We start from the raw sequence: 25,118 nt of genomic DNA, 5'->3' as shown, positions 1-25,118 counted from the left end.
TTTAGACGCCATCATTGCCTCGCCGTAAAGGAACTACAGTGGCTAGAACTTCCTCAGTTACTTAGTTACCACCAACTAGTTCTTGCCTACAACATTCTAAAGAATCCTCTCAAAACTCCAGCTCCATATCAACTACTAACCCAATATTCAGCAAATCGTCATCTCCGCTCGACTAACAAAACCCTCCACTTTATATCCAACGCCAACAACACTACAGGGAGAGCTCTATTCTCTCATTCCATAGCTAGAAAGTGGAAAAACCTCCCCCAGAATTTGTCTTCTGCATCATCTGTCACAGTTCAAAAAATCACTTGACTCATTACATTCGAGTGACTCCTCCAGGTGCATCTGCAGTTACCTCCTACTGCTCCTCTAGGCGTCAAATATTACTTGTTCATATTTGCATTAATAATTCCAAAACCATGCCCTATACGAGGTATCAGAATAGTTTATCTTGAAGCATACATGATGACAAACACAATTGTATTGATATTTGACCTATGTCAATGAGTATTTGTTAGAATTGTAAGGTGATAACTTTATTTTTTAAAGACTCAAGCCGCGCCCACTAGGAGTTAAAGGTGCACAATTAAAAGAGTTGTACTGGAGGTAGTCACATCTTAAGGATTCCTGACTCTGTCCTTGCATCACATAAATACTTTCCTTCTCTCTTCCATTCCTTCTTACCTTCCTCTCTCCTGTCCTTACTCTCAACATGCTAGTGCTAAGCTCCTCAGTTGACTGCCATATGGGGCCTAACTGTCAGCAGTTTAAGCTTGCTTGGAACAGTCCATTGTAAATATATATTATGTCTTATGTGATTTGTCTTTTTTGCTTGTCTTGTTACCACTTGCAATTATTGTTTAATGTGGAGCTTTTCTCCCTGGGCCTCCGCTGTAAATGGACATTGTTCCAGTCGGACTTTCCCTGTCAACAAATGTAAAATAAATAAATGCTCTCCTGTGGTCCTAGATACTGTAGGAACTACCCACTTAAATCTACCTCCTTCATTATAAAGGATACTGGGAAAGTTCAGAAACAAAAAATGCACGTAGAAAAAGATGCTCTAAAAAGCCCCAAAGGGCTTATTTATTTTACATCTGGCTGAGAAGCCGTCCTTTGAGGAAAAACCTCTACAGCACCCCTCCCCTTTTTCTCAGCCCCTACTTCCCTGGCTGAACGACTGTTGACCTCCCTGGCCTGGTGGGAAGGTTTTACTACAGACAAGTGGATCCTCATCATCAGGGATGGCTGTGCCATGTCTTGGGAAGACATTCCTACTCTGAGAGGCATTTCAGTACCTCCTCAAAACAAAATATCCCTTCTGGCCCCCCATTATTCGAGGCCTATAGAATCAGAGTACTGTTGAGCAAGTCCCAATATAATTCATTGGAAAAGGGTTTTGCTGCAGGATTTTTCTAGTCCCAAGAAAAGAAGGGCAGTGGAGACCTTTCCTAGACCTGTCTATCCTGAATACTTATCTGAAGGTTCCATCTTTCAAAATGCTCTCTCATCAGACTGTTCTACCTTTCATCTTCCCACAGGATTTTAGTGTCATTATGCCTACTTACACATTCCCATTTGTCCTTCTTAGAAGAGATTCTTCAGTTTTTTTCTCTGGTTCTGCTTATTTTCAGTGTACTTCTGTGCCTTTTGGTCTTTCTACTGAGGGTTCATAAATTGCCTAGCTCCTGTAGTAACTTTCTGTCACACTCATGGAATTCAGATTTGTCCCTGCTTGTATGAATTCTGATCCAGGCCGACTCCCCAGAAAGTCTACTTCAGCATCTTCAGTTCACCCTCCATCTTCTGACAGGTCTGAATTTTAGTATAAACTACAAAAACACACTGTTCCTACACAGGACTTGGAGTTTCTGGGCTGCAGTCTGGACGTACAGAAAATGCACACCTTTCTTCCCCAGGAGAAAATTTAGTCTGTCTATTTACTTCTAAAACCTCTCCTGCATAACCCATTGTTCTGCAAGGGAGATGCTAAGGACTTTGGGATTCATGGTAGCCACAGTCCCTATAGCTCTGTGAACTTCTTTGATCAGGCTGGGCCTACTCTTCCATAAACACTTGTGTACTGTCAATGCCTGTCTCCCTCTTAACTGTCCACTGGTGGCTAGTCCAGAGGTCAGGCTTTTCCTCAAGAACATTCTGCATCTTTAGCCTACCAGAGAAATCTCTCTCTCCCCCTCATGATCTTAATTTGTGTTGGTAAAGCTTTACTCTACCTCCTTTTGAATCAGATTCTTATGCTGATCTAAAATTCTATACTTGGAAAGCCAATCTCTTCCTGGCCCCTCACCTCTGCCAGGAGAGTATCTGAGCTTCAAGTTCTCGTGGCCACCCCCTCCCCCCTTCTTATTTTTCACAAAGGCAGGGGTGTCCTTCAGGGCTTACCAACCTTCATGCCTAAGGTAGTGAATGAGCTGTCCCTCAATCAGGCTGTTCATCTTCCCACTTTTTTTTTTCCCCAATTCCCAGAACGGAGAGAATGATCTTGCATTTTCTGGACATTCACAGGTAACTTTGATTTTACCTGGACAAAACTAAATCCTTCAGAAAGACTGAGCAGATGTCTGTATCATTTTTGTCCCCTAATCTGGGACAGCTGGCCTCCAAACAAACTGTTGCAACCTGGATTTTCAAGGCTATATCTTTCTCCTACTCGCACTATGGTAAGATGTTGCCTTCCTTCCCTAAAGCACTTTCCACTAGGGCAGTTGCTTCTTCAGGGGTTTTCCACAATGGAATATATTCCAGGTCTGTCTTGCAAGTGACCACTTAGTCATCTGTACACGCTTTTAATGAACACTACAAAATTGATGGTTTCTTCAGGTCCAGGTCATGTATTTGAGGTATGACCTAGGGAAGGTAAAGCTTTTGGTACCCCAGGACAGCAGCTGTGACAACCCATATGTCAGGAATATTGCAACAGTGATCAGTAAGACATCTACTGTTCTGGTAATTTCTTGCACAACCTTACCTTCCTTGTGAGCCAGCTTATCTGGCTGATGTCCTTCATGGATGCATCTGCAGTCATAACAACTGGGTTGTCCTGTCGTCAGGCAGCCCTTCAGTCGGCCGGATTCCAAAGTCCGGGTCCGGCTTCGGCTGATGTCGCACTTCACCCGACGTCATCTCTGTTGGTCTTCGGGTATAAAAGCATCAGCCGACGCCATTTTCCTCAGTCTTTCTTGCCGCTGGCGCAAGCAGAAGCTGTTCGCAAGTGCCGGTCGGTCGGATCCAGAGATTACTTCACCGAATACTACTTCAAGACTTCTAAAGCTAAGTACCCGCTGGGGACTCTTTCTTGCCTCAGCCGATGTCAGAAAAAGTTAATAATTGTTTAACCTGTGGGAAACAAATACCTCATAAAGATTTCCACTCTTATTGTCTGCCTTGTTTAGGCCCAGCCCACGACGTAGCAGCCTGTTCGGCCTGTGCTTCTTTCAACCGACGAACGCTTAGGCGTCGGTCGGAGTTTGCAGAACAGTTTTTCGGTTCTGATTTTGCGTACTTTATGCTGTCGGATCCTCCGACTACCCAATCTGCCAAAACGCAAAGATAAAGACCGACACTCGCGGTCCGCGGTTTCGCCGAAACCATGGTTAAGCAAATCATGAGTGTCTCGGTTTCGCCCGAAACCGAGAAAACTGATCAAAGTACAGCTGAACCTATCTCTACAACTGAGGCCCCTGCTACCACTCTTGAATCGGCCTCAGAAATTTTATCCACTACGGTGGTTGCCACTGACTTATCAGACACCATTCCCTTGGATGTCTCTACCCCAGCACGTGGTGCTGCAAGGCCTCCAGCAGCCATGTCCATTAAGGCCTTCGCCAGGGCTAAAGCAGCCAAGACTACTAAGACAGTGCCTGTTAAACCGCCCACAACCAGGCCCTCTTCTAGTTCTCAAATGCTTACTTTGGCAGAAGATTTAATTTCATTAATTAGAGGATCTCAATCTCACCCAGACAGGGCCTCTCAGCCCCCAGAGAAGAGACCTAGGGCAGAGCCCCCTGAGCCAGTGTCCTCTGATGATTCTGCTGACGAATCAGACATAACTGACCAGCCAGAGGCTCCTTTCTCCAATTTTGAAGATTCTGATGCTGAAGAATCCATTCCAGCTGCTTCCCCACCAGAAGAATTCTCCTTTGGGGAAACCTTACATGCCATGCGAGAGCAGTTCCAATGGCAGCAACAGGATTTTTCAGACTCCAGAAAAAGACTTAGGACCTTTCTGCACCTCCCACAGCACAGGCCCTTAGCTATACCTCCTGTTCTCTCTGTGGTGGATGATGCTTTCAATGATGTCTGCTCCGCTCCAGATTCTTTACCGCCTGCCAAACCAGACAGATTTTACAGGGTGCCAGATACTCATCACCACCTTTACAAGGCCCCACTTGCAGACCCAAACTATATCCCAGGGTCCCAAGGCAGTAGCGACCATAGCTAAAAACCCTATTCCTTCTGAAAGGGAAGCAAGGTCATTAGACAGATGGGGTAAAAGGTCTACACTTCAGCTACTCTCTCAGCTAGAGCTTTAAACTGTCAGTTTCACATGATACAATACCAAGAGTTTATGCTTGATCAGTTAACTAAAAAACTAACCACTGATGAATCTCTTGATAAGAAATATGTATTAGAAATGGTAAATAACATACAACAGGTTAGCAACCATTTCTTAAAATGTGGCTATGATGCACTGGAGGCTTCATTTAGATCAGCCATGACTGGCACAGTGATAAGAAGGCATGCATGGCTAAAGGAGCAAGCTTTACCGGATCATGTTAAAGCTAAGTTGCTAGATGCTCCTATGGATAAGACAAGTTTGTTTGGTACACCTGCCCAGCAGGTTATGAAGAAAATGGAAGAAAAGGCAAAATCTGTTCAAACGGTTAAAGATTTCTTGCAGGTTCAACCCCAAGGTTTAGCAGGAACTGGCCTGCCAAAATTGGTCCTTTCCTGACTCCACAAAATTTCAAAGGGGCAGGAATAGACGCTCCAGAGGCAGAAACCAATCCAGAGGAGGTGCCTACAGAGGACGACAGTGGCAAGGTAACAACAGAGGCACAGACACAACCACTGCCACTACATCAGCACAACCACAGTGACTTAACCCTAAATCCGCCTACCAGGGAACAAATAGCAGCTCCTCTAGGCGGAAAGTTAACCTTATTTTCAAAGAACTGGCACTACATAACAAAAGACAAGTGGATTTTACAAACCATAGATCAAGGTTACCGGTTTCACTTCCACACTTTACCAGTCAAAAGAGGAATGCCAAATCTACCTCCAAATCAAAAACAGAGGCACTACAACAGATAATGGAGTTAGCAAACATGAGAGCTGTGGAAAGAGTGCCAACAGCAGAGCAAGGAAAGGGTTCTACTCCAGACTATTCCTAGTTCCAAGAAAGGAAAAAGTTGGAGACCAATTCTCGACCTGTCCACCTTAAATACATACATCATTGTCCCAAAATTCAAAATGCTGACCCTACAGCAACTTCTTCCCATGCTGGGCAAGGAGTCTTGGCTGGTAACTCTAGATCTCAAGGAGGCATACCTGCACGTCCCCATTCGACCAATCTGCAGAAGATACCTCAGATTTCTTGCAGGATCAGAGCACTATCAATTCTCAGCATTGCCCTTTGGCTTATCTACTGCGCCCAGAGTATTCACAAAATGCCTGGCATCAGTAATCGCCCATTGCAGACTACAGGAATTCAAATTTACCCATACCTGGACGACTGCCTGCTACAAGGGGACAACAAAAGCAAGCTGACAACAGATTTACAAAGGGTCATTTACTTGCTACAAGCACTGGGATACACAGTCAATTTACAAAAGTCAAGGCTGATACCATCCCAAACAAGGACATTCTTGGGCCTGAATTGGACACAGTAAAACAAATGGCATTCCTGACTACAGAAAAACAAAAAGAACTCCCTCTTTACTTCTTGGCACTAACAAAACTGAACAAGTTAACAGCAAGAAAAGTACTGCAGGCCTTGGGCTTCATGGCATCATGCATAATCTTGGTCCCATTTGCCAGACTACATATGAGAAAACTACAGTGGTACCTAAAGAATTTATGGTCCCAACACAGACACAGCCTAGAAACAGAAATCCCACTAATTCCATGCTTAAAGCAGGAGTTCCTATGGTGGGCTCAGGCATGTCAGTCAAACCCAGGCCTACCCTTTCGCAGATGTCAAGCAAGCCAGACCATCACAACAGACGCTTCAGACCTAGGATGGGGGCCCACATGCTAGACAAATGCGTGCAAGGATTGTGGACACAGGATCAACTTCACCTGCACATCAACCTAAAAGAAATGCTGGCAGTAAAACTGGCAATCCAAAAGTTCAAACCATTTCTCCAAGAGGGCCAGTTGATGATAAGGACAGACAACACCACAGTCATGTGGTACATCAACAAACAGGGAGGCACTCATTCATACCCCCTATGCAGAATGACTTTGGAGCTGTGGACACTGGCACTCAGCTACAACATCCAGTTACAGGCAATATTTGTACCGGGAAAAGAAAATACTCTAGCAGACATATTAAGCAGAACCACATCGGATGCCCACGAATGGAGGCTGCACCCGGACATCTTCAAGACCATCTCAAAGAAATGGGGAATGCCTCAGATAGATCTATTCGCATCACCTCTCAATCACCAGCTCAAAAAGTTCTGCACAAGGACATTCCACCCACTAGCATGGAAAGTGGATTCGCTCTCCTTCAGCTGGAAAGGCCTAACAGCATATGCATTCCCACCTCTTCCTTCGATGCACAAAGTACTACTAAAAATCAAGGAAGAACGCCCAAGGATAATCCTGATAGCTCCAAACTGGCCAAGACAACACTGGTACCCACTGCTGAGGAGCATGTCTCGGAAAAATATGTGGCCAATACCCCTGATGCCTTTGATGTTAACTCAGAACAACTACAGCATCATACATCCAAACCTAAAAACGTTGCAACTGACTGCATGGAACATCACATAGCAGCAGCTAATCCAGAACTTTCCCAAAGAGTTAAAGACATTATTCTTGAAGCACGCAGACCTTCAACAAGAAGGAACTATGCTGGAAAATGGAAAAGGTTTGTCATTTGGAGTATGGAAAGAGGAAAAGATGTGTCAAACATAGATATGCCTAACATTCTGGAGTATCTGGCCGAACTTCTTCATTCAGGCCTGTCCTACTCCTCCATCAAGATACATGCATCAGCTATTTCAGCAGAATACAGCTTTGATCCACCTGTTTTTTCGCACCCTTTGCTCAGGCAGTTCCTCAGAGGAATCAAGAATGTAAAACCTCCAAGGAAACCACCATTACCAGCTTGGGACTTAAATTTTGTGCTAGAAAAGTTGACACTATCACCCTTTGAACCAGCAGCAACAGCAGAACTACAACACCTGTCATGGAAAACTGCTTTCCTACTGGCAATTACTTCAGCAAGGAGGGTTTCAGAACTACAGGCCTTAATGGCAGTGCAACCCTTCCTAATCTTCCACCAAGATAGAGTGTCCATGAGGACTAATCCTACATTTATGCCTAAGGTGGTATCCAGAGTGTCTTTAAACCAGGCAATCCACCTACCTACCTTCTTTCCCAACCCACAAAACAGAGGGGAAAGAATACTGCATACCTTGGATGTACATAGACAGCTACGCTACTACTTGGACAGAACAAAAATAGCAGAAAGACTGACCAACTTTTGTAGCCTATGCAACAGGAAGGGAAGGAAAAGCTATTTCCAAACAGACAATCTCCAAATGGATAGGAAATTGCATACGATTCTGTTACTCCTTCCATGGAAAACCAATTCCACAGAACATAAGACCTCATTCTACAAGGGCAACAGCCACTACCACAGCCTTCTTACGAGGAGTGGCAACCAAAGACATTATTGAGGCGGCTACTTGGACCTCCGTGCATACATTTGCCAAGCATTATAATTTGCCTCTATATTCCAGATCCCGAGCAGGGTTTGCCACTGCTGTACTGCAAGGGATCCTAAACACACCATAATCTACTTTTATCCTCCTCCCCTAGTTGGCTATGGTATTCTACCCTGTTGTTATGACTGCAGATGCATCCATGAAGGACATAGTACAGTTTTGTACCTACCATAAATGTAGATGTCCGAACTGGATAGCATCTGCAGTCAGGATTACCTCCCTCCTTCCCTCTGTGGTACTCCTAGGGTGTTTACCCTCCTAATAGCTAGCTGGTGGGGGGGGGAGTCTTTTATGGTGTATTTGTTTGTATATATGTACATACATGCTTATTTTTGTGTTTACCTCTATCTTTTTGGAAACATTGGCATCTATCCAAATTTTAGCCTTCAAGAGGGCTACTGGCATCTGGGGCAAGAAACACTGAGGAAAATGGCGTCGGCTGATGCTTTTATACCCGAAGACCAACAGAGATGACATCGGGTGAAGTGCGACATCAGCCGAAGCCGGACCCGGACTTTGGAATCCGGCCGACTGAAGGGCTGCCTGACGACAGGACAACCCAGTTGTTATGACTGCAGATGCTATCCAGTTCGGACATCTACATTTATGGTAGGTACAAAACTGTACTTTTTGAGGCTGTTATTTAGAAACTGATTCTCTTTGTTTGCTCTGACTTCTGCAAGAAAAGTATCCGAGTTACAAGCTCTTCGGGTAGTCATCCTTACCTCATCTTTGTTACAGGCACAGAGTTACTTTTGAAATCCTTCTTTTATGCATCAGTGGTTTGTGTTTATATTTATCCAGTGTATCAATCTGTTATTGTCCCTGTATTCTTATAGGTTCATAGGTAAGTATTAGGCTGTCTGCCTGAAGGCATTTATAAGCCTAGCCAGAATGTGTTGGCTTTCACCGCCCCCTTAGATTAGTTCCCTGTGCCTCTGTCCAGCAGAGCCATTGAAGTGATCCTTGGGGTAAACTGTTTCCCATCCACTCGTCAAGGTTTCTCTTGAAGAGGGTTAGCGAGGAGCTCTGCCTAATATAGATTGGAATCTTGTTCCATCCCTCCAGCATGTCCTATTTATTGTTGTGGTGAGGTTTAGATCCCTGGAGCGTGTGGCTCGAGGGATATGTGTTCTTTAGGTGGAGCATGTCCAGCAATTCTGGGTTGGACATGGCCTTGTATGTCAGGCAGAGATCACCTCTGAGTAGGCCGTATGCAACCGAGTACAGCTGGAGTTTCTTCAGTCGAGCTGCATAGGGCATCTGCTTGAAGCCAGTGTTCCTCTTGGTGAGATTAAGAGTATTAAATATATTAGCAAGGGGGGGGATTTGAACCCTGCATGTACTATAGCCTAAACCAGGGCTCTACCACTACACTATGGCAGTTAGGTCTTTCCAGGTCTTAAGAAGGGAAAAAGAATTTTAATTGCCCTGGATGTCCACAAGTAGCTCAGATACTACTTGGATATAATGCCCATCAGCTACTGTTTACTGCGAAGAAGGAATAAAGGACAACCAGTGTCATAACATACACTACAGAAAGGTTGTCCCATGCTTATTTCTTTTGCTGTTTTAACCGTAACAGATCACTTCCAGGTAGTGTTAGTGCTTACTTTGCCAGGGCTTTGTTTTTTTTCTCAACTTTTTGGAAAGGGGTGGACTCTAAATTTAATAGAGACAGCAACTTGGCCCTCTGATCATACTTTTACATAACACTGTAGATTAGATTCCTTTTCCAGGTACAGAACTAGCTTTTCTAAGGCCTTTTTCAGGGGCTTCTAGATTCATAAATGTCATCTTCTTCCCTATTTCTCTAAGCTGTAGTCTACTCAAGCAACGTTAGGGTACTTATAGCAGTGAATGATCCAGTGTTGAACATGGTATAGTTGTGTAAATGGAACTGAATATAACAGCAGATGTTCTAACTGACCATTGTTTTAGTAGCTGCCCCCTCCCATCATCCCAGTTCTAGAGCCTTGTCTGCTTCTCCCAGGGTGTGGATGCATATACTCCTTATCTATCTATATATATATATATATATATATATATATATATATATATATATATATATATATATATAGATATATATATATATAGATATATATTATTTTTTCTAGAATTTACATTTCAGAGCACTTGCCTCCTGTCATGAGGCAAGAAAGCTCTGAAGCTTTTTAGCAGTCAGCTGCCTTTTATGTGGCGCTCTGCTCGAGCTCATGGCAGTTGTAGTATGTGGACAGTGGCCTTTAAGCTTTGAAAGCTGAGTGGTTGGTCAATTCTTTTATTGGATATAACCCATATAGCTTGTGCTCCTGCAACAGGGATTAGTTAAAACATCCGCTGTTATAGAAAGTTCCATTTATACAACTGTATTCTTAATTGAAGGCTAGTTGAAATAAAAATGAAGAGTTAGAAATCTTGACCTAAGTGTTGACGTCTTCTATTATAGTGAATTCCTCTGGCAGCTGTAGTTTCCATTGTTTAAGGACATTTTATAGCTGTATGTCTTGGGTATCATTCCATGATGATTTCCTTAGAATTTATCCTGAATGTCCAGTATTCGACTTTTTTGCTTAATAGTAAATGCAGATATTGAGTTCCTGACTTGATGTTTTTCAGAGAGTATGAATAATGTTTGAGTTTTCTAAGCTTAAAACTAATTGCACTTTATTTAAGCTTAACATATTTTCTTATTCAATGTTCCTCTTTCTCACAGTGGATGATGATGAATCGGAAGGGGAAGAATTTACTGTGCGTGATGGATACATTCATTATGGACAGACAGTAAAGCTTGTGTGTTCAGTTACTGGCATGGCTCTCCCCAGACTGGTATGGTACTTTCTGTTTTGTCATGTGTATTTACTTGGCATTTCTTATCAGGTTTTCTCCTGTTTCGTTAGAGAGAGCTGTAAGTACACCAGCTGGGGTTAAACCAACAATCAAGCAACTATGGTATTAAGAACTTCTCTTTGTCTTACCTGCAGAGCTGCTGAGGTATTGACCTTTGAAGATAGTGACACTACACTTCCAGATTTTTGCTCAGTTAAACCTATCCAATGAATTGGTAACAATTTTTCTGAGAGACTTTATGTGAATGGCTGTATCTGTTTTAGTATGTAGTATGAAATGTCTGCAGGTTATGGGAACATCCCTGGCACCATCCACACATTATTTACTCTGTGCCACACTGCTCCAGGTATCTGTTAAGAGACACTGAATACTAGGAAACGTGTCTGGCTCTGTAATACAGAAGATTGAAGTCCTGACTGCAGCCCAGACCGTCTGAGTTTCTGTAGTGACACAGGTGCTGGAAGAGCAGAGTGGGAGGGAAGGATGTCACTTACCAATTTATAAAGCTTCACCCACCCTGGCAAAGAGGAGAGATGGTTCCTGATCAGAAGAACCATTGCAGCACAAGTGAAGGTTTACATGCTAGTAGCTGTGGATCAGGATAACATGGACATGGTGCTCCCAAGCTAATGATTATAGCCCTTTGTATGTGTGTGAGGAGCATGCACACACAGATAGAGGGATATAGGTGGTCCCTGCAGTGATGTAGGTGTTTGTTAGCCACACAAAGGTTGGGGTTAGGTCCTGTAGAAATGTCATGGATGCCTGAGAGTGCACAGGTAACCCTTATGCCTGTATGACACCCCCCCCCCCCCACTATTCAGCTGTCACTCTCCCCCATTCTGCTCCACATAATATGAATGAATGAAGAGAAAGAGTCCGATTGGTGGGAAAACTCAGTGGCTAGCAGGCATGTTTCCAAAATGACGCAGGAAGAAAACATAACTTAGAAATTTCTGCTGTGCTTCTCCTACCCTCTTAAATGTATCCTTCATGGTGATGTTTTCTTGTCGCTTCATACAGGATAAATTTGGTGCTTAACTTGTAAGAGGAACTAGACCATCAGAAATTCTTTCAAAACAGCTTTTTCTTTGTAGTTGTTTTGGAACTTTTTGTATTAATTACTCTTAAATATCTGAAGGTGAAACATTGTTAATAATGGCGTCTTTGTATTTTTATTGCTGTGATACTGAGAGTCTTCCAAGTCCTCCTCAGTGGATTTGCTGTTTTGATTTTTTTTTTTCCTCTGCTGCACCCATCACTGGCTGCTGTGTTTGTCTTCAGCTTCTTCAGTCAGATGCGCATGTGCCTACCATATATTACATCCCATAACTTCATGAACCAGAAAAAATGAATTTGCTTAGCCCTTTCTCTCCCTAGTTATTTTTCTTTTCGATCACACAGTTCAGAACATGATCTTGAGATTGTGTTAACATGACACACACAAGCATAGCCTAATATGTTCGGGATAAGAGCATGACAAAGCAGTGCCAAAAGTGCCAGCATTTCATCTTGACCTCCCAAAGGGGTAAATTGTGGACTCCAGGCCTACTTGTGTATTGCAAGGTAGTGACAATTGAAGGTACTGACAAGAGTGTCTTAGCAGTCCAAGACCTGTGCTTTTGGAGCATGATGAAATGGCAGTAGTGGTGGAGGACAGGCATCACATCTTTCAAGATGGGAAGGTTTTCCCTGAGCTTGGCTTACAGATCCTGCATTTAATCACCTGTTCTTTGATTATGGAGCGATCAGATTGCACTCCACTCTGCTGTGAAAGATAGAAAAGCCACAAGAGCTTTATCCTTGGCAGAAGCCTTAGTGGATGCATTCTGACTGGGTGGTGGTAGCCCATGTCCTGGTCAGGTTGCAGGATCTTATCAGCAATGATCAGTTTGGTAGTTTTTTGTTGCACTTGGGACTCGAGGACTCTTCAGCCCATGCTTCCTTTTAGATGGTCTCAGTGGCTGAGTCTGAGTTTCCATCAGTTCCTCCTAAATCTAACCACTCAGACACTTGATGTGTTGTGCGACATGTCTTTGCATGGGCTAGAGTGCCCCTTTATGGAGCATGGACTGGTGTCAGTGCCACTTTCATCAGTGTCATCGGGGCTAGGCCCTATTCACTTGAGTTGGTGGTAGCTCAGGTGGATGTAAAAGATCCCACAGCACCTGGGAAAAGAGGCTACTAGTCTAGTGGGACTAACCCTATCAACAAAGGATAATTACATAAAATCAAATATGACTGAGTGCTAGCATACCATTTCACGACTTCTAGTGCTCATGAAACTGCACTTAGCCCAGCCCTAACTTAGGATTATGGGAGATTCTCCCTCTGTGGCATGGAAAAAGGGTGTTTTTGAGGTTCTTAATTCAGGAGCAGATAAAGCCAGAGACACATTGAGACTTCTTCTTCCTAAACCTTCCCCCAGATGACCCCTCCTTTATATAAACCTTGAGGGTCATGACGTCCTATGTGAACTTGCTTGGGTATGTTTAGATGAATTTCTGAGGAAGGAGTGTGAAGTGAAAGTGATGGTCCAAGAGTCATCATGTCATGGAACCTGGGCTGTGGAATGCTGTCATGAAAGCTTGGAAACATCTGAATACCACACGTAATGCTGTCATGAAAGCTTGGAAACATCTGAATACCACACGTAATGCTGTCAGGCAGGTAGTTGACTGCAAGCCCCTAATTCACTTGAGTGGGATCCTAAAAATCAAAGAACTGACTTTTGTATGATCTCAAAAGAGACAACACCTATCAAAATGTTAAGTGTGTGTTCTTCCATTTTGTAGCTTAGATCCCATAAACATTTATTTTTGTTTTACATTTGTTGACCGGGATAGTCCGACTGGCTATATGTCCATTTTCAGCGGAGGCCCGGGGAGAGAAGCTCAAACATACCAAAAAAGAGACAGTACATACTTCACTGAGTGATAAACTCAGGCAGACATGTTTAGAAAATTATTGACAAAGAATACAGGCAGATATCAGAATACACAATGTGCAGACTTACATTTAATTGACAAAGACGTATCAGAACATGTGAACATAGAATACAATCAGATCTCATAATTCACAATGCTTAGACATTCAAATGCTATGAGGCATAGATACTTAGCTAAACAGCAGGTTGGGTAGCAAGACATGTATTAGTTAAGTTGTTAGGTTTAGAACAAGAGCACAGCCAGTGAGATGTGAGGTATTTTTTGAGTTCTCTCTTAAATAGATGTAATGAGGTTTCCATGGTAACAGTAGTAGGGAGTAGATTCCAGATTTTACAGGTTGAGTTGGCAAATATAGCATCGCCTGCAGAGTTGTTGGATTTTTGGGTCAGTATCAGTGTATCAGCTGAGCTTTATTGCCTAGGGGCACTATGAGGGGTGAGAATAATTTTGAGGGCAGGGGTATTATCAGGTTGATGGAGTATTTTATGCGCTGTTATAAGCTGGTTGAACTGTAGAAGGATAGGATACTCTAGCCATCCCAGTGCTTTGAGCTTCTGGCAGTCGTGGGTCCTAAAAGCCATGCCAGTAGCGAATCTGGCTACATGATTGTAACATCCTGATAATTTGTTGTGATTGGTTTTGGATAGGTTGGTGATCACAGGGGCATACATAAGGGTAGAGAGGAGGTGTGATCTTGCAATAGCTACCCTAGCAATGGTGAGGAAAGGTTTGGCTCTGTACAGGGAGCCAAGTTTTTTGTTGACTGACTTGATAGTGTAATTGACATGTTTACCAAATTTAAGGTTGTTGTCTGTTATGCCTAGAAGCTTTGTATGGTCATCAGGGGAGATAATTGTGTCATTGCTGGATTTAATGTTGAAGGAAGGAGGAGACAGTTAGGGGAGAAAAGTAGTAGTTTGGTTTTGTTAGGATTTAGAAGCAGACAGCGATTAGCTAGCCATGTTTCTACCATGCTGAAAGTGGTCTGGGTGAGGGTTAGAAGTTGTGTAGGAGAGGAGGAGGAGCATATTAGCGTCGAGTCATCTGCATATTGGATGCAGGTGGCTCCTGGGATGGTGGTGTGCAGATCGTTGATAAAGATAGAGAAAAGAAGGGGACCTAGTATGGACCCTTGTGGGACACCTAGGGTTAGAGGAAGTTGGGATGACAGCTTGCTCTGCCATAAGATAGCCTGCTGTCTACCGTTTAGGTAGGAGTGAAACCACTGTATTGCGTGTTGGTCTAAACTAATGGTTTGTAGAGTATTGAGCAGTAGCTGATGGTTGACCATATCAAAAGCATTTGAGAGATGTAGGAAGAGTGCTGAAGATAGTTTGTTGTTGTTACGATGAAGACTGATGACATTAGAGAAAGATTAAAGAGCCGTGGTGGTACTGTGGAATGGCCTAAAGCCATGCTGAGAGTCGGTGAGCTTTCCGTTTTGAATAAGAAAGTACATGATTTGTTTGTGTATGCATCTTTCCATGATTTTAATTCGTGGTGAAAGAATGGCTATAGGTCTAAAGTTAGATAATTCTGTGGAACTTCCTCCTTTATGAAGAGGTATAATGTGATATTTTCCATATTGCAGAGATGGATCCTTCTGAGATGGCTCTGTTGATCAGAATAGAAATGTGAAGTGCTATGGCATCAGCTGCTTTTTGAAGATATTCAGCTGGGAGGTGGTCAGCAGCTAGTGTAGTAGGTTTTAGCTTTTTGAGTAAGGTCCGGATCAGGTTGGTAGGTACGGTTTGAAAGGTAAAGGTGGGTTGGGTGCTGGGTGGATCAGGACTAGATTTGCCAGAGCTGGTGTTTGTGTCCAATGGAGTGAGATGCGTAGCTAGAGACTGGATAGTTTCAGTAAAGGAGTTGAAGCTGTTTGCAATTTCTACAGGGGATTTATCACGGGCAGCTGATTGGGTTAGGAGTGGCGGAATGGCCTGGGTGGAGAAGATTAATACCAGCCCAGAACTTTTGAGGTTTTAGCTGATATTTTTGTTGTAGGTGAGTTTAGTGATTTTTTTTTTTGTCTAGAATGACAGAATTTTGGTCTGGTTCCTTAGCTCCCGGTATCTTACTTGGTCCATAGTGGCTTTGGTAACGTGCCACCTGGCCCAGGCATTGTTTCTTAGATTAATTTTGGTTTTTGTTTCTTTAAATAGCCACAGTGCAACTGTGGCTTTTACACAGATGGTACGGGTAGGAGCATGGTGGTTAAGGATAGCCAGAAATCTGGTATTGAAGTACTCAACTGCTTCTTATAATGGGAGTCATTTCAAGACATTCCAATTACATGCTTTGAGTTCTTTTTGGAAGTTGCCAAGGTTAAAGTTCCTGACGTTTCTTATAGTTTTGTAGGTGGGCTAGTTGGGAATGTTTGCTTTGAGCCTAATAATATAGGTAAGGCAGTGATCCCTTAGATCATCGGGTAATGTACCTGACTTGAACTTTTGAGGGTGACTGTTAAGCATCCAATCAAGGATACTGTCTTTGACTATTTTTGCTAAATCTGGTGGGGGTGGCAATGATCTGAGTAAACCCATGGAGGTTTAAATGGGTGGATGGAGTTTCAGAGGAACAGAACAATCAATGTTAAAGTCCCCCAAGACAATGATTTCCTGGGAATAGTAGTTAGAATATAGCCAATGTAAGATATTTTCTAGAGTATTATCATTCTTGCTGGGTGGAATATAAATTCAGACAATGTATCTGCATTTATTTTTGTTTATTAGTTTGGTGATGAGAATTTCTGCATTGCCAAACTGGGGGTTGCTGTTGGTTGTCAATTGTTATTGTTAGGGTAGATTTGTATAGTACAGCTATCCCGCCACCTTTCCTGGAAATCTGGTCCAGTCTAAGGATGTTGTACTGTGGGGGAGTTATTTTATCTTTGGTTAGTGATTTTAGCCAGGTTTCTGTGAGGCAGAGGATATCGGAGGAGTGAACAACTAAACGTCCATGTATTTATGGATCTTGTTGTTTAGGCTTCTGATGTTGAGATGACTGACTAGAAATGAGTTTGGAAGTCTACCAGTCTGGGTAGTACATGTTGGGTTGTTAGATGGTGTGCTTGGGGCTACTGTTGTGGATGGGCCAGGTTGGGGTGGATGTCTCCATCCTTCATAAGATTAATTTTTAAGTTACGAGTCTTCCTGTTAAAGTACATTTGATTAGGCGCTGGAAAAACTTCAAGCCCCATGAAGGAAGGGCTGGCCATGCGTCTTGAAATAGCTTCTGCAGTGATGATAGCTGTAGTCCTTTGATCTTGTATGATGGCTGTTGTCCTTTGACTTTGACTGTACTGATGTAATGGCTAGAGTGTCAGGCTTGGGTATGTACCTGTATAAGATGACTTGGTCAGGACGTACTGTAAGAAAATTTAAACCATCTTGGAATCCCTTGTCAGGGTGTGGTCCTCCCTGTATAGACTTACAAAACGTTGCTAAGGACCTGTTAAAAAACAAGCAGTTCTGTTTGGTTAGCTCTGCCCTCCTCTTCTTGCAAGCCAGACCAGCTGCTGTGGAAGAAGCCTGTTGCTGAACTAAACAGGACCTTCCATTGTTTTGGTAGTGTTGCCTTTTCTGTCTTTGACAGCCTTGTGTTTTATGAAGGTCACCCAGTACTCACCACTCCTACCTATTGTGAGGAACTGTCTACTGGAGGACGAAGTTGTCCAGGTTTTCCCCTAGTTTGGAGAGGTGTTTCACAAGACCAGTGCAGTGCATTGTAGATGTTGAAACTGGCAGCTGCATCTTGGAATTTTAGTCCCCCCCCCCCCCCCCAGGACCCTCAGGATGAGCTGCACATAAAAACCAAGCAATCATTATGGAACTGTTGGGATAGCCCCATGTTTTACTCTTTAAAGGGGCTGTAGAGACAATCACTGCAGCCACTCAAACATGATCCATCTGGGGCCATTCAGTGCAGTGTCGGTTGTAACACCTCAGGAAGAGAGTAGGGGGGGTGTATGTCAATAGGTAGAGGGCAACATGTTTTACTCTTGACAGAAGTCTGCAGTTCGGTTACTTTCTGTGATGGGGCTGTATAACTGCTTGAAATAGTGTAAACATGCTGTGAAAGAAATATTGAGGGTCAGACAAGGAAAAAGAAACATTTATGTTACAGAAGGTGTGTAAGATTATTTGTACTCGTACTGTTGCTTTTCATTAACATAAGAAAATACCATTTCCTTGTCTAGCATGTCTCATATAAATGGGACTTGAAACAGATTCTGGGAGAGAAAGAAAAGTAGAAGAACAAGATCACATTAATATGACAGCCCCCCCCCCCCCCCCGCAGCCATTTTATGGAAGAACACTTCAACCAGAAGACCGTTATGTATAGGAAGAAAAGACTCCAGGATTGTCTGGAAAAAAAACAAAAAAAAAAAAAACAGGACTGTATGCCTTGATGAAGGTTGTGGTGGTATCAATCAGGCCTACAGGGGGCACCCCACAAATAGGAAATAGAACTGCCGATGTAAGAAAGATGCATGGGGGGTGATATTCCATTGTAAGTTGAAGACATCTCTATGCTCAAGGGCTTCTGATCTGGTGAGGTGCTTTTGCAGCCCCTTACACTGATGTCTGCAAGTAGTACTTTGACCTCTGGCATTGTCCCTCAGGTGGCTGTCTGTTCAGGCAAGAGCACTTCCTCCTGAGTTGAAATCCTTTGGTTAGTCCATATGCCTCCCCATGGATGCTCGTATATCTTGTCTGCCATTGATGAAGGCAGTGTCCCCATGGTGTAAGTGCAACAGGATATCCCGTACAGAAATTGAGATTGACCTGACTGAGTCACTGTTGCTTAACAGATGGGTTGTAGCTTGCTGATATCTGGCAGGGGTACCAAAGTTTTTCCTTTTATACGACTTAATCCAAGCAATGACTTCAGTTTGTAGGCATCTGGGTATAAAAGTGGACATACAAGATCCTCAGACTGTCTCACCACCTGAATGATTGCATGTTGTTGCACCTGATGGACTGTAATTGTTTGGTCTCTAGGTTACCATAACATCACTTGTCGGATCAGATAAATGCCCATTGGGAACCTTCTAATTCCTTGTCTTTTGTTAATTGTTAGATGTCAGCAAGGAGGGGTAAGTGTGAGTGCAGTAGACAAATTCCGTACAAAGACTTGCACATCAAGTGCCTGTTCTGTCTTGACCCTGGATGCAACTCTAAATCCTGTTGGATCTGCCAGTCGTTCATTCCGAAAATCATCCAGTGTAGGCTGTCAAAACTTAATAAATTTCTTGAGACTCAGTCTACAATGCTTGGCCCAATCCATTATATCAGAAGGCCCATGCCTAGGCCTCCCACCTAAGAAAAGGCTTGAGAGACTGAAAGGATTCTCCAGTCTTCGTCTTGAAATCGGATGTACCTACTGAGGTGGTTAAACCAGCATTATGCCAGTCGTCATCTCATAAGTCCTCAACTGTGACCCTGCCGGAGGCCGGTTTGCCTCCTGAGGCCTTGCAGACGACAAGAGTCCTCCAATGAACCGCGAATCATTGTATCAGAGGGCCTTCTAGGAATCCCTCAGATCCATGTGCAGGAAGAGATCCCTGGAACCCTGATAGAAATGCTCCAAGGTTCAGAACTTCCTAAGCTCATTCAGGTAGACATCACTCCTAAAAAGAAAAAGAAAAAACTTTAAACCCGCAACGTCCCCTTCTGCATTCAGGGAACTAGAATGGTATAATTTTTCTTAAGAGCTTTTCAAGGCAGTCATGTTTCCGAAGCAGACTCCTTTTGTGATTTCTCAGACCACACCACATAAACAGTCCCTAGATTCCTGTTCCTCTAACGAGGAACTGGATAGGGATGTGGATCTTTCCATTGATTGGTCTTCCAAGTTATATTTCCCAGAATGGATTTTGTCAGATGGAGATTCGCTCTCTCCAGACACCTACAGCTGGAGAACAGATGGCTTCTCTCTCACGTGGACGGTGAAATTCCTTTATGCATATCCACCTTTACTTCTGCTTCCAAGGTTCTTCCTCAAGATCCAGAAGGCATGTGTAAAACTTTTACTTGTGGCACCTTTCTGGTCAAGACAGCACTGGTTCCCACATCTGTTGCACCTGTCAAAGGGAAAGTTCCGAGGAATCCCTCCAAAGCCAGACCTACTCACCCAACAGAAATGACAGCTCATTCATCCCAGTCTGAACTCTCACAGCCTGACCCTGTGGATGATAGGATTGTAATCAGTATAAGACACAACTTTTCTGAAGAGATGGTTCTGTGTCTACAAGAAGCCAGGAAACCGAACATCAGAAAGTTTTGCATGACCAAGTGGAAGATATTTTCCAACGGGTGCTTTAAAAGCAAGCTCCATCCCCTTCTAGCGGTCAGCCCCACAGTGCATTCAGGGTTGGCCTATTCTTCCATTAAGACTCCATTATCAGCCATTAATGATTGCCTACCCTTGGAGTCCCCTCTCATGTCCAGGGCAGATGTTAAACTTTTCCTAAGGGAAGTTTCACACCTTAACCCCCTCACAGAAACCTATTGCTCTTCCTTGGGACCTTAATTTTGTTTTAGAAAAGCTAATATCTGAAGTTGTTAATCTTTATTTTCATCACTGATGGGTTCAATTCCGAGCCCTCGGAACCGAGTCGGCCTTATACCAAGCTTTTGTGCACCAAAAACTCTCAAGCTAAGCTGCTATCCACTATGCCCTTCACTCAGTTTTCTCAGATCTCGTTTTCCGCTCAGCTGTATAGCAGCGTTTCACCGAGCTCTCCAGCTGTTATATTTTTCAAATTTTATAAGTATTTGTGAGTTATTTCCTGTCAAATTATTATTTTTCTCTAATTTCTACACTCAGTTCTACCCACAGGTATCTATTTTTTGTACCGTTGTTGGTATTTGCCCTTTTTACCTTTGTGGTATTTCCAATACCATTATTGGCATTTCCTTTTCTCTCTCTCTCTAACTTTTCTTTATAGTTTAGCGTTGTGTGTGTTTCTGTTATGTCTGAAAAGAAAGGGACTACAGGGTTTAAACGCTGTTCTTCTTGCAGTGGTAAACTCCCAAATAGTGATCTACATGAAGAATGTGTGTATTGTGTGGGGGTTCCACACTTCTCGGCGAAACCTCCCTGTGACATTTGTGCCAGCTTCAGTCAGCGGATGCTGAATGAAAGACGAAGCAAGTTAATCCTTAAGGGCCTGCTTCCTTCGCCTTTTTCGGAGGCTATTTCTGCGTCTGAGGTTTCATCCCCTCTTCCTGTGGACAAAAAAGTCCTCGTTCTGACACCTCTTCACCGGCCAGTGATAGGGGCAAGACACATAAGCACAAGGCCCGTAAGACTTCTGCCGAGCATCGAATTGCCTCCTCTGTTCCGACCACCTCGGCTCTGAGTTTGGCTCCAGTGGTTCATATAGAAGTTGCCATGATCGTCTCATAGGCGCCAGTCCCAGCACAGACTACGACTCCCACTGTTACTTCGGTTCCAGCCAGTTTGCCTGCCTCTACCACGGCACCAACGTCCCTCATCTCAGCTCCGACAACATCTTCGGAGCCGCTATTGACCTCCACCCCAGCTGTGACTTCGGCTCAGAGCCTGTTCTCTGTTCCGATTATTCCCCTGCTGCCGATTTTTAAACTGGAATCCTCTGTGCCGTTTTTCAATACACCACAGACCCCAGTACTCCCCATCTGCAGATCCATTTGCCGGACAAGCCTTCTGGATTGGCTTGATTCCCCTTCAGGGGCATTGGTGAGGACCACCAGGAGCCTATCTGAATTGGATGTGGTGCGCCTCTTTGATCAGCTGCTGACCGCCAGGGGAATTACAAATTTTCCTAGAGCCCACCCCACTCTGGGTTTTGGGTCCATTGCTCCGGCAACCCCCACGCATTCTCCTCCCTTGGACCCCTCAGTTCCAAGGCTCATATTTCTGACGTCTACGAGAGGACCCCTTGGCTCGGTGCCGACAACGACCGTGTGTGAGGCCCCTTTGGGTGTCGGTTCCATCGGATCCCACCCTTCCTCAATCTCATGCTTGGAGGGTGGAAACTTCGGTTCCGGCCATGGTTCCGGTTGTGTCACCGGTTCCTTCCTCGAGTCCGAGGGTGACTCCCGTTCTGGTTTTGCTTGAGGCTCTCTCCCCGGGAGCGGACCGTGTGGAGCGGGGTGTGACTCCGGTTCCGAAATTGTCTTCTTCGGGTTCTGGGCTCCCATTCCTCTTCAGGCGGGCCTGCTTTCCAGGTGATGGAGAGGGTGCTTGCTTCCAGCAATCCTCCTATGTCAGAACTACCACCCTTTCCCTGTGAGCTGCAGCTATCAAAGGCCACCCCCCAGGACTCCGAGAGCGCAAGACTCAGGAAACCCCTGTACAGGGTATTTCCCTTTCTCGAGTCTTCTTCGGATGCTCCCACCAAAGAATCCCCTCGGAAACAGGTGTGTAAGAGGAAACACATGGACTCCCCGGAGAAGTCCCTCACGAAAGATATGGACTATGATGATGTGGAAGGGTCCCCACGGTCACCCCCTGACAATGCCTCATTTGGAGACATCCTGGAAATCTTGAAGCACAGGGGTGACTGGAAGCCCTCCAACCCTTCCTCGGATGAATCCATATTCCTGCAGGCCTTCCGCTCTCGGTCCTCTACTTATTGGATGACCCCCCCCCCCCCCCGCAGATGAGTTAGTCAAGCTCATCGTGCAGTGGGCATGGAAGAATCCCGACACCGTTGAGGCCATCCCCAGATCATCAGTTAAGATACTCTCCCCTCCAGAGGATCAACCCCATTGGTCTACAGGTTTGCCAGTAGACGCTATGGTGGTGGCGGCGGCCATGAAAAAGGACCTTGCAGAGGAAAGTCCTACTGTCTTCCTGCCCAACAGAGAGTCCCAGGTGGTGGACAGTTTAGGGAAGTGAGTTTTTGCTTCAGCGATCTTTGCTGTCAGGTCTCTCAACTTTTTGGCACATTTTACGAGGCTCCAGAGAGATCTCATCACAGAGCTGTCTGGAACCCTCACGGGTCAAGTTTCAGCCGGGGCACTTGATAAAGTTGCTTCCCAACTTGCCACCCAACTTCCAACTCATCCATGAGGTTGCTGTCCTACGCAACCGAAGGAGCGGCTAGAGCTGCGGGTGCAGGCGTAGTTATGAGATGCCATGCCTGGATGCGAATTTGTGACCTTGCGGTCTCCTTCAAGTCTGCCTTTTTAAACACCCCTATCAAACCATCAGCTCTGTTCAGTTCTAAGGTCAAGGACACATTAGCCAGGTGCGAACAAGACGTGAAGACCTTGTCTGCAGTGGTCTACGTTTTTCCAAACCTCAGTGCTCCTTCTGCAGGACCCAGAGGAGTGAAAAGATGTGGCACAATAAGTCTCAAGGTCCTTTCCATGTGGCACGTGGTGAGGACTCCCCCAGAGGCAGAGGGGGTTCCAATAATGGAAGACGCCCCTTTCAGGGCAGAAGGGGTCCCCGAAATCAGGACTCCAGAGGTTCTTTCCCAGTAAGACCGTGTCCGGGTTTTACTCAAGATTCTTTTTAGTGCCAAAAACGGCCAGGAACTGGAGGCCCATTTTGGATCTCAGCCAGCTAAACAAATCAGTGGTTCAGACCAAGTTCCGCATGGTCACGATTCAATCCAGCCTCCCTTTTTTTCGGGAGGGTGTGTGGATGTGCTCGTTAGACCTCTGGGATGCATATTACCACATCAAAATGGACAAATGCTCCAGGAGTCTCCTTCGCTTCCGGCTGGGAGGCAATTATTACCAATTCAGAGCCCTGCCATTCGGTCTCTCGACTGCTCCCAGTGTGTTCACGAAATGCCTAGCAGTGGTCACAACTCATCTGAGACTTCAGGGATTCCAGGTGTTGCTGTATTTAGACGATTGGCTCCTCTCCACCCCCACCAAGCACCTCCTGGTCAGGGCCCTCCTCTACACTCTAGTTCTAGCAGAGTCGCTGGGCATCACCATTCACTGGGAAAAATTCAACCTTCAGCCCTCACAGCAATTGGAATTTATAGGGGCAGTACTCAACACTCAAGTCTGGGTCTCTCTTCCCGCTCACAGGCTTCAGAGATTAAGGGCACAAGTTCAAATGATACTCTGTCGAAGAAAGGTGTCTGCAAGGGAAGTTCTTCAAGCTCTGTGGTCTATGACAGCGGCCATCCCAATTGTTCCCCTAGCCAGATTACATATAAGACTGCTACAATGGCTCCCCCTGTCCCAGTGGATATCCAATCTTCATTCCCTGACCTCACAGAATCTCATCACCAACTCCTGCAAACAAGATCTCCTCTGGTGGATGAGTACAGATGAAAATCTTTGGTGTCGCCCCTTCCAGGCTCCCCAACCCAGCACCACGGTGACTACGAAAGCTTCCCTGATAGGGTGGGGGGCCACTTCCAGGGAAAGTCTGTCCAAGGCATGTGGTCCAGCATAGAGGTCAACTTGCATATCAATGTCCTGGAGTTAAGAGCGGTGCTGTTGGCGTTGCAAGCATTCCATCTTCTCCTTTGTCAGGAACAATTGCTATCCAGCCAGACAGCATGCCGTTGTGTGGTACATAAACAGGGAGGAACCAAATCCCTACCCCCTATGTCACGTAGCCATGAGAAACTGGCATTGGGCGATAGCTTCCAACCACTTTCTGATCGCAACGCATATCCTGGGGAGCTCCAATGTGATTGCGGACAGGCTGAGCAGATGCATCCTCCGTCCTCACGAGTGGTCTCTCAATCTGAGTGTGACGGCGGAAATCTTCAGCCGTTGGGGCCAGCCATGCTGCGACCTTTTCGCCTCCCCCTCGAACACAAAATGCAGCAGCTACTTTGCCCTCTTTCTCCCACACAGGGAGTCACCAAGAGATGCTTTGACTCACGATTGGCCCGCGGGTCTCCTTTATGCTTATCCTCCGATACCTCTGATCCCACTTTTTCTAAGGAAAGCTATCTGGTTAAGAAGCAAAGTGATCCTCATTGCCCTGTTCTGGCCTCATGTGGTTTCCCTTCCTCCGACCTCACCTGTTACAACCTCCTTGGATCCTGGACACTCGTCAGGACTTCATATCCCACCCACAAGGGCCGACTCCACCAAATCTTTCCAGTCTCAGGCTGACAGCTTGACTTCTCCACTTCCGTTAGTTGCCAGGCAGGAAATCCTCTCCTCATCTGTCCGTGATATTATCCTGGCCTCCCACAAACCATCCACCAGAAAACTTTACAGGGACAAATGGAAAAGATTATCTGGTCACATGATTGGATGCCAAATCCATTTTAAGTTCCCATAGCTACTATTTTTCATTATCTTTCTGAGTTGTTTGACAATGGTGCATCAGCTTCCACCATTCGAGTCCATTTAGCAGCTAT

At 44.8% G+C, this 25,118-nt stretch overlaps 1 protein-coding gene across 3 annotated transcripts in view; it reads left to right on the top strand.

Moving 5' to 3' along the window:
• The window catches only part of RBPJ (recombination signal binding protein for immunoglobulin kappa J region), a 1,681,970-nt gene that overhangs the window by 1,145,260 nt on the left and 511,592 nt on the right, over window positions 1-25,118 (top strand). For all 3 annotated transcript variants that reach the window (XM_044062156.1, XM_044062154.1, XM_044062155.1), the window contains one exon: window positions 10,699-10,811. In XM_044062156.1, coding sequence (XP_043918091.1) covers window positions 10,699-10,811 — 113 coding nt within the window. The remainder of the gene's footprint in view (window positions 1-10,698; window positions 10,812-25,118) is intronic.

Source organism: Protopterus annectens, chromosome 2.part1 (genome assembly GCF_019279795.1).
Source record: "Protopterus annectens isolate FY-2018-M chromosome 2.part1, PAN1.0, whole genome shotgun sequence".
Classification (NCBI taxonomy): Eukaryota; Metazoa; Chordata; order Ceratodontiformes; family Protopteridae; genus Protopterus; species Protopterus annectens.
Note: the sequence above shows the minus strand (reverse complement) of the source record. Positions and strands in the feature narration are given on the sequence as shown.